Here is a 15287-nt window from a genome sequence, read left to right as displayed (position 1 = left end):
CTTGATGACCAACTTCCTAAATAAATAGATGGCTTTTGAGCTCTTTTGAAAGTGGAGACGATGCTGGCATAAAGATGTTCGGGGGCATGGAGTTCCACGGTTTTGGAACTTAGTGGACAAGGCTCGCCTGCCACATCTGGCTGACTTAATCCTGGAACATAATTTTAGTCTGTTGTAAGAACATAAGGGTCAGCAAGCTAGCCGCTGCAATGTAAAACGCCTAGTTCTTCATAAATGACAGGCTGCGAAATGGAAAGCAGTGAAGTTTGTTTCCTAAGTGATGCAGGCAAATTTCCAGAAATCTCAAACTAATCTCACCTTCAACTTCTAATATTCAGAATTAAGGCTGAAAGGTCATAATAGGACACGTTCCCACAGACAGTCAAGAAAGGTGTGTTGTCTCTAAGCACAAGCACAAGGACATGAAGGCATTGGCAAGAAGAAAGCGGAAGTTTGGGGATGGGAAGAATTTTTTTTTTAACGTCTCAATGGTAGAAGTAGCGATATGCGACCTCCAGGTCAATTTGGGTTAGCATTGTCATCAAACCAAGTTTCATTGCTGATGCAATAACAACTGTTGGTTAACTTAATTCAGAAGTCCAGATCAAGGAGTCCTAGAGGGACTTGTCAAATCCCACTGGAACTGTCTTGGTTTCGTCAATTTTAATTAAAAAAAATCATGCTTATCCAGCGGTGGATTTCCAAGGGGAGTTACAAGAACTTTCTGAAATAATTTCTAGCCAAAGGGTTTGGTAAGTTTTGCAAGTGGTAGTATGGAAATATTGAAAAGGAAATGGAATACCATGGCAAAACTACTGGTAATGAGAACGTGATTAGACTGAAAGGGGTGTTATAAGAAGATGAGATATGAGCAGAACCAGCCAAGTGCTGTGCCCCCCCCCGTGACTCTAGTTCAGTTCATTAGAAATCAAAAGGACCAATTCTGCAGTGTCGCCATCATTTTCCATCAGATACATGTTGTCTATGACAGCAATAATCACTGACTCATTAACCCTGATGGACAGAAGGCAGCCTGCTGACAGTCAAGATGTCTGCCTGCAGACAATCTAGAAGTTTAAACCATCAGACAGTCCACAAGCCAGCTTGAAAGGACCTTTTGACAAGCGTAGTCATTGCTGAAAAGAGCGGAATCAACCCATAGAAGAGACTTCCTTAACATTAGTCCCACTAGTGCCGGTTTTATGACACAGAAAAACCATGCCAGATTAAAGTATGGCATTGAGGATCGCTGCAAAGGGGGAGGGGTAGTTCATTTGAGAGGCCCTGTAAACTACCTGTTGGATATGTGTCGTCTTGAGGACTTGATCTGAGGAAATCTTGGGTGTTTCTTTCAGAGACTAAGGTGGGATTGTGATAATCCGAGGACATTCTGAAAGGCTGAGTTTGTTCTTCAGGACTGGGATGCTGGTCAGGTAGTCTGGATGGAATCAGAAGTCTTCAGAATATTTGCTGTGACGACCATTAGGGTCCATAGGATCTGCTTGACCTGTCCGAGCATCTGCTCTGCTTAATTTCCTCCAAGTGCCCATTGTCTCAGTAAGAGAGTGAAGTGGTTTAGATTCAGCACTATTGAGGATTGTTGTGGCAATAGAACCAGAAAAAGATCAGGCCATAATTGGAGAAGGATAGAATCTGTAGGACATTGGGTTATTGGTTGAGGGGGGGGGGGAGTATTAACTCCTCTCAAACAACAACCACAATCCCTCCCAGGGTGAACCACAAAAAGTCACTAAATTATCATGTGCTGAACCGGGGGGCGGAGCTAGCCTGCAACGGAGATGGCCGCCTGAATCCGAGCTCCTCCGTCTCGATCATCTATCCTGCAGTCATCCTGGAGAGTTGAGCTCCGCTAATGCTCCACGGTGGTACATCGAGGTGTGGAGCGGCTGCAGGCACGAAATCCTGCCAATTTTCCTGATTGTCTGCCCGGCGGGCATAGTGAAGCCTGTTACGGCCTGTGCCGTGCTGAGGCCTAGCGGAGCAGCGGCCTAAATTACATCGAGCCCCGGAGCGGGAGACGCGACTCCTCCTCCTGCGTCTCCTGGAGGTGCCCCTGGCGCTGGAGTGACCCTGGCGGAGCTACCCGAAACTGGCGGTGAGCGGTGGCGATGGCTTGGGGGGGGTGCGAGATTGTGACAGAGCGGGCCTGCATTCTTGAGTCTTCCCCCTCCTGTCCCCCCGCAACCCCCCGCGGAGAGACTTACAAACCTCAGCGCCGCGCTGGAGCCACGCGTGAGGAGTGGTGCGGGGAGCCTGCTGCAGTCCCTGGCAGCGGCGGCTCGTGCTCTTTGTGAACCGGGCAGTGCGACGGCCCATGTGCCCTCTTCTCCGGTCTGCCTCGGGAACGTTGCATGAGGGGCTGAACATCTGACCCTGCTGCCTGCCTCGTGGTGCCCCCCTGGGGGATTTGGCGTGCTGCTCCCCTCGATAGACAGCGGGAGGGGGCGAGAACTCTTCGCCTGCTACTACGCCCTCCCTGCATCCCTGTGGCACGGGCTGGGGGCGCTGGAGACCTTGACGTGCTGTGGCCGCCATTTTGCCACCTTCTCGCCCTACACCTGCGGGATAGCCTTTGGAGCGACTCGATCTTCTGTCCCGCGAAGAGGCCTGACCAGTGGGCTCTTTACGACCCGCGACTCTGCGGGTGCCGTTGCACGCTTCCCTGCGCTTGTTCCCCTCCATGGTGTTGCTGCCCGATGGCAGTACCTGCAGCCGGTCTGGTGGTCATCTGATGTTGTTGCAGTGGGTGCCGGCCCCAGTGATTTGAACAGGAGACACTGACGCGTGCTGGCAGACGATTCTCACCTGTTTGCTTATATATTGGACCCCTTGGTCTGGGGAGCACCCACACCCTTGTGCTTTCCGTAGGTCTGGCCCTGCAGAGGGTTTGCTGGTGGAGCTATGCAGACCTTAATTGATAAAACCGAGGATTTAGAGGCTCGCTCTCGGCGCTGCAACCTCCGCATCACGGGCCTTCCAGAGACCACCCAGACCGGGAATATGGAGCTTTTTGTCGAAGGCCTCCTAAAGAAACTCCTTGGGGACACAGCTTTCTCCGCCATGTTTGTGGTTGAAAGGGCCCACCGCTCGCTGGGACCACGTCCGAAACCGGGTGCCCCCCCTCGTCCCATAATAGCTAAAATGCTTAATTATCGAGATCGGGATGTGACCCTGAGATTGGCCAGGGACAAGCAGCCACTGCAGTACGAGGGCTCTGTGTTATCATTGTTCCCAGATTTTACAGCTAGGGTGCAGGAGGCCAGAAAACAGTTTGCACCGATGAAGCGTCAGCTACGGGAGCTGGGAGCCGACTATGCTATGCTCTATCCAGCAAAGCTGAGGATCAACAGGCAGGGGAAGTCTCTGATCTTCACGGATCCCAAGGCGTTACAGAAAGCCATCAGAGACTGGCAGAGGGAGAGTCGACTGTCCAGAAATGGGGAGTCAGGCGCTGCGGATGGCTCCCTGGAGGAACAAGACTGAATGGACTCTGTGCAGACAAGCTACATGGCACATAATGTGTATTAACCAGATATGGGGGGGGGAGGGGGGCGGGAATGCGGCATTCTGAATCTGAGTATTGAGGGGATTTCAGTTTTTGGTTGGTAGCCATTGACCACAGCGCTGGTGGTCGCTCTATGTATAATGCGGCGGCTGCATATGTCTGGATGCTTAACATGTCACTGTGGGACACGATTCCCCGCCATTCTACCCATCTGACAACAACTGTCATTCTGGACGATAGAAGGGGTATGGAACTTTGCTGTGGGGTTTGTGCTTCTCTGCTATGTCGGGGGATCAACAGCCTACTATTTCTGCTATGTGGGGTAATTGGTGATGACGGGAAATGTGTTTTCAACTCCTAATCTAATCTTCGTTTGAGACGGGGGCAACGGGGAGCGATGCTACCTATTCCTTCTTGTTGACTGTAGATTGTATTTGCGGGCTACTTCTGCCCTTGTGTGATAATCACTGAGTTCTAATGTGTGTAAGGGGAGGGGGATTGGGATAGCAGATTTGGTTGTTCTAGTTTTGAGCTTGCTTGTGCTTGGGGTGGGATGGGGGGTTGGGGTGGGGCTTGGGGGGAGGAAGGGGGTGCGCGGCCTAGTTGGGGTAGGGAAGGCGTGGGAGGGTTTCTGGGGGGGGGGGCGTTTAGAGGGAATGACGTCTTTCAGCATTGGAGAAATGTTGTGTTGTGTTCCTTGGATACGGCTCATAGGTTTATGTGTACGATGAAGGCAGATTATATTTGTATGGTTGGACTTGGCATGCTCTTGGTAGGTGACACGTACACACTTTGGATAACATGATGGCATTAGAGGACGAATCTCTTGATAATTTAAGGTTTATGACCAGGAACGTCCGGGGTCTCAATGACCACCGCAAGGTGCGAACATTTTTACAATACCTTGCTAGACACAGGGTTGACATAGCGCTATTGCAGGAAACTCACCTCTCCATGGACAGCCCGATTCTTCGCTATAGGGGACTTGGGAGCAATGTGCATGCGGCAGGGTTCACTACACACGCTAGGGGTGTACTCACGTGGTTCAACCCAAAGTCCTCACTGCAATGGGCCCCCCTAGTGACGGATAGTGATGCGAGGTATATGATCACTAGATGCTATGGCAAGGGCATGGACATGTGCTTAGTGAATACTTACGGTTCCAACTTCGACTACCCGGACTTTTACACTGCATTTACTGCGAAAATCATGCCACATACTGAGAAACTGACTTGCTGGGGAGGGGACTTTAACTTGATGCGGCACCCGGGACTGGACAAGTCGGACTGCCCGGCCCGATTACCATTGGCCTCTGCTCGGGTGCTGACTGTGAAGCTTGCTAATCTGAGCATGACTGACGTCTGGAGACACAGGCACCCTGCAATGGGTGGGTTCACGCACTATTCGGCCCCACATAATATTCACAAGAGAATTGACTACTGGTTTGTTATATCCCATTTCCTTTCTAACTACAGTCCTGCACTTTCTTGCCACGCACATATTCGGACCACTCTCCTATATTGATGGCTTTTACCACGCCCATGCGGAGGATTCCGCTTTTTGCTTGGCGCTTCCCCCCGTTTTCCTTGCTCGATGCCCTCTTCAAGGAGGAACTGTTGACGGCTACCGTTACCTTTTCTGAGGCCAACGTGGGCTCTGTCAACTCTTTTCAATCTGTCTGGGAGGCGTTTAAGCTTTTAATCAGGGGTGTCACTATCTCTAAACATGCTGGAGTGCTGAAATCGATTAGAGGCAGACTCCAAACCTTAGAATCCAAGCTCGGGGACCTGGACCTCCAGCGGCTGCAGTAGCGTGACGATACACTGACCCAGACAATAGCTGGGGTCCTGCAGGAATATGAGGAAGCGGATGCCGAGGTCAAGCATCTAGGCAAATATGCTACTGCTGGGACATATTGTGAGGGGGAGCGCCCGGGCTCGGTTCTTGCACGCCTCGCCAAACGTAGCAGGGACAGGACAGGTATCCCTGTGTTGAGATCTGAAGCGACGGGCGAACCCCTCACGAACACTCAAGTAGCGGAGCTCTTTCGAGTATATTATTCACAGCTATATGCTTCCCATGGCCCTGCTCCGGAGGAAAGTATTACCGATTATCTGTCCCATATCGAGTTGCCGTGGCTCTCTAATTTGCACCGCAAATTTCTGGCTCGGCCATTTGACCGGGAGAAAGATGTTCTTGCGCTATCTGCAATGAAAGGGGGGACCGCGCCTGGCAGTGATGGCCTCACGGTAGCCTTTTATATTTTATAAGGCATTTTCGGACCTCTTGATTCCTCATCTACTCACTCTGTTTGATGATATGGCTAACTCGGGAACAATGCCGCCCTCAATGAGGAAGGCGATTATCGTTGCGATTCTTAAACCTGGCAAGGACCCGGGGGAGTGTGCGTCGTATCACACCTTGTCTCTTATGAACGTGGACGCAAAGTTATTTGCCAAACTCCTCTCCAGCCTTTGGTCACCACGTTGGTGGCACCGGAACAGGCTGGATTTGTTCCCACTCGTGATCTTACCTACAATCTTAGAACGGTGTTTGCGGCTTTTCAACATACGCGCCCGGAGCTATCGGCAGTGGCCGTTTTCTTAGACATGGAAAAGGCCTTCGACTCCGTTGAGTGGCCTTTCCTCCGCCAGGTCCTGGGTCGGATGGGTGTGGGGCAGTTGTTTCTGCAGCTTTTAGCAGTGCTATATTCATCCCCTACGGCTCAAATACGTATTGGTTCGCTTATTACTGATCCTATTGAGATTGGTCGGGGGACGAGACAAGGCTGCCCCCTTTCTCCAATCCTCTATGCGCTAGCGGCTGAGCCCCTTGCCTGTGCCCTACGAGAATACCACAGCTGTAGAGACATCCGTTTCCCTACATATAATCTGATCGTCTCCACTTATGCGAGGTGGTCTTATTCGGTTCCCTGTCGGGTATGTATGTTAATTGGGACAAATCTATTATGTTTCCTCTGACGCCTGCTACGGAGAGATTTGATCCAGAGTACCCACTGCAGTGGACTACGGACGCGGCACGATATCTTGGGATCCGTTTCCACACGGATTCGGAGATCGTCCTCAAGGAAAATTATGGTAGAGCTATGTCCAAATTGAAGGACGATGTCGAGAAATGGATTGCTCTCCCGTTGTCACTTTTGGGACGTATTTCGCTCATGAAAATGATAGTCCTCCCGCGCGTTTTATTCTTGTTTTGCAATGTCCCGATGGTTTTATCATTTCATTTCCTCCGGCGGCTCCGGGCGCTGATGGTCCACCTTGCATGGGCTGGTAAGCAACCTAGGGTCGCGTGGAGCATTTTAATCCGTCCGTATGCAGCAGGGGGGCGCAACTCCCCGGATATGGAACTATACTACCGTGCTGCGCGGAGCGCCCATGCCTATTACTGGATACACTTACCACTGAATGTCCCACACGTGCGCATTGAAACAATTGTCGCAGACCCGACCCCGCTGCCTGCTCTATTGGCGAGACCTAGGGATCGCCGTACGGGGATTCTAGACTCCTTGAATTCTGTCACGCACGCTTGGCATTACATGATGGACGCCCAGGCGTACTCTCTGTTATATGTTCCGAAGGCGGCGATAGAGTGGTTTTCCTGGCTCGCACCGTGTAGCTAGAGGAGAGTGTTGTTGGCGATGCACCTGTTGAACATTCACACCATGGGAGATCTGTTTGTGGGGGGAACGGCGCGTACATGGGAGGGGATTGTGTCCGGTGACACACCTTTTCCGATGCTTGCACGCTTCCTGTTCCACAGGGTGAGACATGCACTAAGGGACCTTCTGGGTGATGATATGGAGGAGCCCCCGACGGTCACGGCATATGACTATGTGGTCAACGCTAAGTCCCCCGTTAAATTAATAACCAACTTATACCGCATCGCCATCTCTGAGAGAACGACGGAATATGCGAAGCCGAGACTGGCGTGGCAATTTGATTTGCAAATTGAGCTTCGGGAGGAGATGTGGCAGTATTGCTGCACCAGCACCCGAAAAATATCCCTGAATGGGCGACACAGGCTTATACGCTTTAAGTTCTTGAACAGAACTTATTATACCCCAGAGAGACTATTCCGGTATAACCTGCGAGACTCCCCTAATTGTGAGAGGTGCAATGAGCAGGTCGCCGATTTTTTGCATGTTGCCTGGTCCTGCCCTACAGTCCTGTCATTTTGGCACGCGGTATACGGGGAGATCAACAGAGTCGTGCAGTTGGCATTGGTTCCGGATCCACTCTTAGAAAATATTGGGCTATTCGAAGCCCCTACGTCCTGCGCATAGGCGTCTAATTGACATGGCTTTCCTCATAGCTAAATGGTGCATTGCGCGCGCTTGAATGAGAAGCCCCCACCCCCACTCTCAAGTCCTGGACGAGGGAACTGACTTACTGCTGCACGCAATCCGAGCTTTGCAGCGACTTGATGCCTCCGCGCAACAGACCCAAGAATTACAGGCTGATATGGATAGTAGTGTGGAGTTGCCGAGCGAAATACCGGGCACCGCGACTGAGCAGCACTCTGAGTGAGGTGCTGATGCTGATACTGTGTTTCGAGTCAGACTGTGCTCTTCTGTGTTCAGGATGTCCCACCTCCTGTTTCAATTGCCAGTGGTGTTGGACCTTGGATGTTTCTGGGCGCTATGCCTGGTTTCGTTCCTCTGTGCTGCTTTGATTTATGTTTGATGTGCACCTATTAATGTCGCTGTGTTTTCCTTGCCTATTATTTGCTGTCAGAGAATATTGCCAATGCTTATGATGCCTTTTCCTTGGTTTGTCTCTGTTTTTCTTTTGAAATGTCAATAAAACTAATAATAATAAAAAAATACATTATCATGTGCTGGACCCTTCGGTAGCTTTGCACAAAATACTTAACTTAAAAGATATGTGTAAAGTATGCATGCAGCACACAAATAGTACTAAAGTGACAACAACATAAGAAAAATCCAACACTAATTTCGAAAAATAGAGTAATATTTAATAAATAATTTGACACCAAAACCCCAGTGAAATCTAGCACTTAAAATGATCAAAGCGCCAGCGACTGGCATCTAGTCGTGCAAGACTCAGGCAAAGTCAAAAGCTATGACTGACCCCGATGGAGAGCAGTTTGAATACAAGAAGTGGATTGGCCCAATCTTGTCTTACCTTCGAATTTGGAATAAGGTAAAGTTCAGCGGTGCAAGGCCGCCACCGATGGTGTCCGAGGAGGTGGTGTTTTCATCGGGGAGCCACTAGACAAAATTGCGATAAAGATTTTTTTGGCAGGCCACAGGCATGTTTTGAAAGGCTGCTTACGTGGGTGGCACAATAAGTTATTAAGGGCCCTGGGTATGTGTAGTACCACATTGCCAGGGACTTAAAAGTAAATTAAATGAGTCAAATGGGTGTAAGCCAATTTTACTGCGTTTAAGGGAGTGATAAAAAATCTTCTAGCCCTGGTTAGCAGTGGTAAAGTTCACAAGGTCCTATGGCCAACAAAAACGTATTTTAGCAAACGGTAGGGAAGAAGGCAAAACATGTGGGGGGAGGCAGGGATCACCCTAAGGCTGGCTAGCAGGTGTAACAAGACCTGTCTTTAGGATCTTTTGCATGGCAACTAGAAGGTTTAGTGTGTGTTCTGCACTATGAATTGGGACTCAGCCGTTTGATCGATACAGAATTAAAAAAAGTTTTTGATAGTGAGTGTCTGGGCCTCTAATCAAATATTAAAGTAGCCCATTACTATTGTGATGGCAGATAAAAGCAGTCGTTTCATAACCGGAGGGTATTATGATGTAAACTAAGGAGCTAGTGAACACACAATTAGAAATATATGCAAAATTACACCTGGAAATAAAATGTAACCCCTTCTAAGAGGGGTTAAAAAAGGTTGTCACAGTGAAATTTTCTTCCTCCAGGGTTCATCTGTGGTGTTTGCTACCATTAAAATCCTTTCCTACTACATAATCATGTACAAATGCCGGTCTGTAGTCTTTAAATAGTGAAATAAAGCCATATTTGCTTTAACAAATGCTTTTCACAATAAATAAACTAGGCCTACTGTCTTTGTTTTAACTTTTCAAAATAACCGATAATTCCAATGGCATTACACTTAACATTTCTTATTGAAACATTGAGGCCTGCATTCTTTATCTTTGGATGATCACAATGAAAAGCTCGGCTTTCTGTATGGGCATAGCTTTCAAATAAAGGCAGGCAATAGGCATACAGTCATAAAACTGCAAATGTATATACAAAGTTACACCTGGCAAAATCAAATACAACCATCCTAAAAGGGCCTAAGAACGAATTTTGCCTAGAAGAAATATTTGCCTACTACAGTAGTCTGAGTTTCCTTGAAAACCATACCTCTTTACATTCTACCTTTAAGGGCCTGTTGATTTTAAAATCTGCTTTTCACAATAAGTAAGTCAGGTCCATTTCCCTTGTCATCACTTTTTATAATAAACAGGTTAGACCTATGGTACTTTAGTTAACATTTCCATGTAAACTAGTCAGGCATCTAGCCTTTTTAATTGGTTGGGCACCAATACAAACTGAGGCCTACTGCACTGAGCATAAGCTTTTCTGCAAGGCAACCATGAGGTCTGTAGTGATAAGTTACAAATATTTTCAAAATGAGAGTTGGCTAAACAAAAAAGAATCCTCCTAAGAAGGCCAAAAAAGGATTATCACTTTACAAATCAAATATCCCCGGGTTTGTCTGAGAGCTAAACCAAAACCTTTGCTGACAATGGTGATCTGGAGGATTTGATGTAACAAAGTAACCCTAATATATTGTAGTAGCAGTCAAATCTTAATTGCTTTTAGGCTTTAACAAATGCTTAACAGCAAACAAATGATGGACGGAATGCTGACAATGCAAACATTCTTCCTCAGTCAAAAGATCTGGGTTAAATCCATCATTCTTTTGCCCACTACGCCACCCCAGTTTGGACCCAGCCATATGCAAATCAATCTAAACCCTGTGCCCCATGGGAACAGTGCAGACCGAACTGCCAGGCCTGGTCCTCCCTGGACCGGAAACAAGCATCCTGGGACCGATTTCAGGGTACGTCACCCTTCTTCAGCCAGGCTAGCTTGAATCTGAGAATGCAAACATTCTCCCCCAGTCAAAATATCTGGGTTAAATCCATCGTTCTTTTGCCCACTACACCACCCCACTTTGGGCCCAGCCATATGCAAATCAACCCAGATCTTTTGACTGGGAGAGAATGTTTGCATTGTCAGCATTCTGTCCATCATTTGTTAGTTGTAACACTTTTTGCCCTAAGTGGGATGGGTATGCCCAGACGTGGGTCCCTTGATCACTGTGCCACTGGATTCAAGCTAGCCTGGCTGAAGAAGGGTGACATCCCCTGAAACCGGTCCCAGGATGCTGGTTTCCGGTCCAGGGAGGTCCTGGCCTGGCAGTTCGGTCTGGACTGTTCCCATGGGGCACAGGGTCAAGACTGATTTGCATATGGCTGGGTCCAAACTGGGACGATCGATTTCACCCATATCTTTTGACTGGGGGAGAATGTTTGCATTGTCAGCATTTCGTCCATCATTTGTTTGTTGTAACACTTAACAAATGCTTTTCACAATAAATATGCTAAGCCGGCTAACTTGGTCATAACTTGAAATAAAAATCAGATCGGGCCTATAGCGCTGATCATAGAATTAGCACCATAACCAACTCTGTCCTATTTTACTGAGCATAAGCTTTCCCATCAGGCAAAACGGGCAGTATATGCACTCTTTTTCGTGAAAGCACACAACCTCTGCCTACTTAAATGCTGTACCAAAGGAAATCAACATGTGATTGTAGCCCAAACCCCTCTCTCAGGAGTCCTCCTAAATACTCCTTGTCTGTTCATTGCATAAGGGCATGGCAACATATGTGCTATCAAAACAGACTTTAATACCCATTAACAAAGATATGTAACCTTTCATATTGAGCCACAGATTGTTATCTAGAAATGTGCAGCCTGATGTCCTTTAATTAAAATGTCGGTTCTGCTACTTTCACTCTTAAGCTTATTTCTAACCCTGTTCTCATTTTATTGTTATTAAAGCAATCTCTGCGTATTTCCTTTCCAGGGCATCTTAACCTTCAAACATTCACATTAATATAAATTATGGATGACATGAATTGTTAAACTCTACAAAAATACACTACAACCTATGTGATTTATTTCTTGCCTTGCTTTAGGTTTGGAGTTCCCCTGGGGTCCTAAACCATTCAGCGAAGTTATTGTGGGACCGCTTCTTAAAAACAACAGCCAGTCACAAGACAGTACTGCCTTAGAAGGATGTTACGTTGGTGTCTATTTTTCTGCTCATTGGGTAAGTTGCATCTTATTTAAGAATTTTCCCACATTGACCACTTACATGTACTCTATAAAAATGCAAGTCCGTTTGCATCAGTTGTGAGGAGCTCAGATCATATTTTGTAATTCTTTCTAGTATTTTATTTCTACTTAAAATGGTAAACCAGAAACGAGAAATGTTATAATTATTATTAATGACATGTAACTTGGGTTTAGCTGTAATGGTAAGAGCGCTGTGCATTTGCTCAATTCTATATCTTTGACTGCACAGTGACTGTATGTTTTGCATTGTGTCTCGAGGAAGCTGCTGGGCATGACTGGGGGAAGCAGCGAGGAGGAAGCTTGGCAGTGGAGAATGACCTCATAGGGCCTTGTAGGGGCATTGAATGAGCGTGGTGCTGGTGTAGACTGTTACTTGGTGGGAACCTGGCTGGGTTCGATCTGCAGTTGTGGTTGCTGCCCCTTTGGCTTTCTCGCCTCCTGCACTTTCCCACTGATGCCCCATCACCAGTATTCCGTCCCACCCCTCCTCCATCCTGAAGTAGGGAGATTGAATGGGCCACATGCGATCACCGGCAAGAGGACAAATGGATGTATTTAAAGTGGGGCTATAATTTGTCAATTGAAAAAGGACATTAAGGGAGACACCTGCCTAAAATACTTGCCTTAGATTCTTGCTGTGGGAGAGATTATAGGGCAGAAAAGTCAGCAAGTGGGCAGGCATTAGGCTTGCGGCCTCCTTGACGTAGTTGCGGAGGTGGCCGGCAGTAGGCCAGTGCGGCTTGCTCCTTGTTGAGGAGCCAGCATGCCCTCATGCGCGACGTCATGCCCTTACACTCATACCTCTGCCTACATCCTCATCAGTGCATTTGACTCTGCCACTTGATGGTATACGACTGTCGCCCCTGTGGGTCGTCTCCTGGGGGGTTAGCCTCTTTGTGTCTACCATTGTGCATCTATTCTTGTAGAGGAGATATTTACACTGGCCCCACAGGTCATCTTCTGCCTCCCCTGCCCCGTGGCAAGAGGTGTCTGGGAACCATGGAAAGGCAGTCCGGCGGTTTGGAAGCTTTTGTGGGTGCCCATATGTATTTAAGCACAGGGCATAGGATCCGCTATTTAATATTCCCGGCCACCCTCAGCTATCATTCATCAGTCCATCTATCCAGAAAGTCGCCTAGCTGCATGCTCATGCCCCTCCATTGCTGCGCTATTTCAGGGGCTAAGGTGACACGCAAGGTTTAATCAGACTTCACTCTAGATCTCAAAAAGCTGTGAAACCCCCTGAGTTTACGTCAAAAGCGTAAACTCCTCGGAAATGGTGAGAAGGAAGCAGCTCTGGCAGGTGAATTAATGAGTGACCAGTTGTCACAACTCTTAGCTTCAGACCAAGTCACTTCTACTGGCCCCAGATTAGTTCTATAGAGGGTTGGTGCAAGAGTCCTGCCCTGTCTCCATCTCGGGCTCACTTCTCTACAGAGAACTCAATTAAACATTAATTTTAAAAGGCAATAGAAACCATGCCAAAGAAATAAAAATATATTCCAGACACGATACCTATTGATATTTGCCTGAATAATTCGGGATGTTCCATCAGTCTGCCTAGCACACCTCAGGTAGCCACAATAAAGCCAAGCAACAAATCTGCCCGCACAGGGCTCCCCACCATACACAGAACACAATCATGCCCCAGCTTAAAACCGTGCAAGTCAATTATTGATCTGACAAGACTCCTCTCCACAGCTTGCTCTCCCCTTACCCAAGTCCGAGGATCTTTTTACAGGAGTGCTGGAGCAACTGCAAGAAGCATTGCCTGCTGTTAGCTACAGCCCTAACTTTAAAATAGGTTACTTGTCAGTTACCGCAAGCATAATCTTAAGCTCAAATACTATTTTTATAACTACACAAATTTATCGTCCCTTGGATTGGTCTCTGGAACAGACGAGCCACATGGCCATGCTACCTTAAACCAATGAATTAACCCAAATCAAAAGACCGCTTGTTCATTACCCAGAAGGGAGAGCTTTACTGACCAGGAACTGGGAATCCTGATGGACTGTTTACTTCCTAACATTGAGGCTCAAATAGTTGAAACACTGGGGCAAACCCAGTCAGTGACACAGGGTCCAGCGGAAAAAAACACTGAACCAGCTTTGATACCGCAGGCCACACCGCTTACCCAAGAGCTGGTAACAAATAGATCCATGTAGGACACTATAGTACGGTCTCTACTCTGGCAGTCATGGAAAATGGAACTGCAATTCGATCTGATCCAACCATTGGCAACTCAACTTGCAGAAATTGGTTCAAAGCCTAATCTCCTGGAAACAGAGGTAAAATCCCTTGTGAAGGATAAACCCTGTTCATGCTCCCCAATCATTTACAAGTTGAATACACTACCAGAAACACTGGGGAATTTGGTCGATACAATTAAGGTCTCTGCAACAAATAAAGCAACCCAGACTAAGTTATTAAATGCTATTATGGTACAGGTTGTCTATCAAATTAGCCATGGTATAATCAAACCAGTCATTCCACTGGAGGTTTCTCAGCAACCATCTGACATCCAGGATCAGGTGGCCTCTTCTTCTTTCAACAAGCCAATTGATCAACAAAGGGAGCCTTTGGACAGGATCACTCCAGTGTATGATGTGGCGGATACCACAAGATGGTTGCAGACGATATCAGATATTGGATCTCCACCTGAGCCACTCTAATCTTCCTGCCTGACAAAAAGGGCAAAAAACGTTTTAAAAAACAGACAAAAAGGCAGCATCTGCTTAAAAAAATCTATACGCCTTCCAAGTCACCTAGAAGTAATGAAGCACAAGAGCCGACAAATTCTGGAAATATTTTCCAATCTTTGCCCCTCCGACACAGACAATACCTCAACTCCCACTCCCCATTCACACGTCCCTCGTAGTCCCTCCCGCCATACCTGTATTATCTGAATCAGAAAAGATCAATCACTTCAGGAGGGGCTCAGGGATCAGAGGCCATCTGGTGCAGTGCAAAAGGCAACCCAAAATACGGAACTGCTGAATTGTGGAATGTCAGGACATGGGGCTTGCACCCTTGATAAGGAAAGGGATCTTACAGGAGTGGATGGGAGGCCAGGCACGCACAGTGGAAGGGTGGACCAAGGCACCCAGTCCAAATGGTAGACTCCGGAATTTCCAGGCCTTAACCACAGAGGTCCACAAAGGAGCCCATAAACCTATAGAACTATAAATGGCCATCACGCTTGGGGATTTTAATATCCACTTGGACAATCAGGAGAAGGCCTATACCACCTCTCTATTGGAGTCTATAGAAGCTCTGAATCTCTGCCCAAATGTGATATCTCACACTCACAATAAGGTTCATACCCTGATCAAATTTTTGGGAACAGCGTTATTCAAACTAATGTTTCGCTACCCCTGCCAT

At 47.6% G+C, this 15287-nt stretch overlaps 1 protein-coding gene across 1 annotated transcript in view; it reads left to right on the top strand.

Moving 5' to 3' along the window:
- The window catches only part of NXN (nucleoredoxin), a 592564-nt gene that overhangs the window by 321156 nt on the left and 256121 nt on the right, over positions 1 to 15287 (top strand). Inside the window, exon 3 of the mRNA XM_078679884.1 lies at positions 11744 to 11877. Coding sequence (XP_078536010.1) covers positions 11744 to 11877 — 134 coding nt within the window. The remainder of the gene's footprint in view (positions 1 to 11743; positions 11878 to 15287) is intronic.

The sequence above is a fragment of the Lissotriton helveticus genome, chromosome 3_1, assembly GCF_964261635.1.
Source record: "Lissotriton helveticus chromosome 3_1, aLisHel1.1, whole genome shotgun sequence".
NCBI lineage: Eukaryota > Metazoa > Chordata > Amphibia > Caudata > Salamandridae > Lissotriton > Lissotriton helveticus.
The sequence above is the reverse complement of the archived record's forward strand: the minus strand, read 5'-3'. Positions and strand labels throughout refer to the sequence as shown.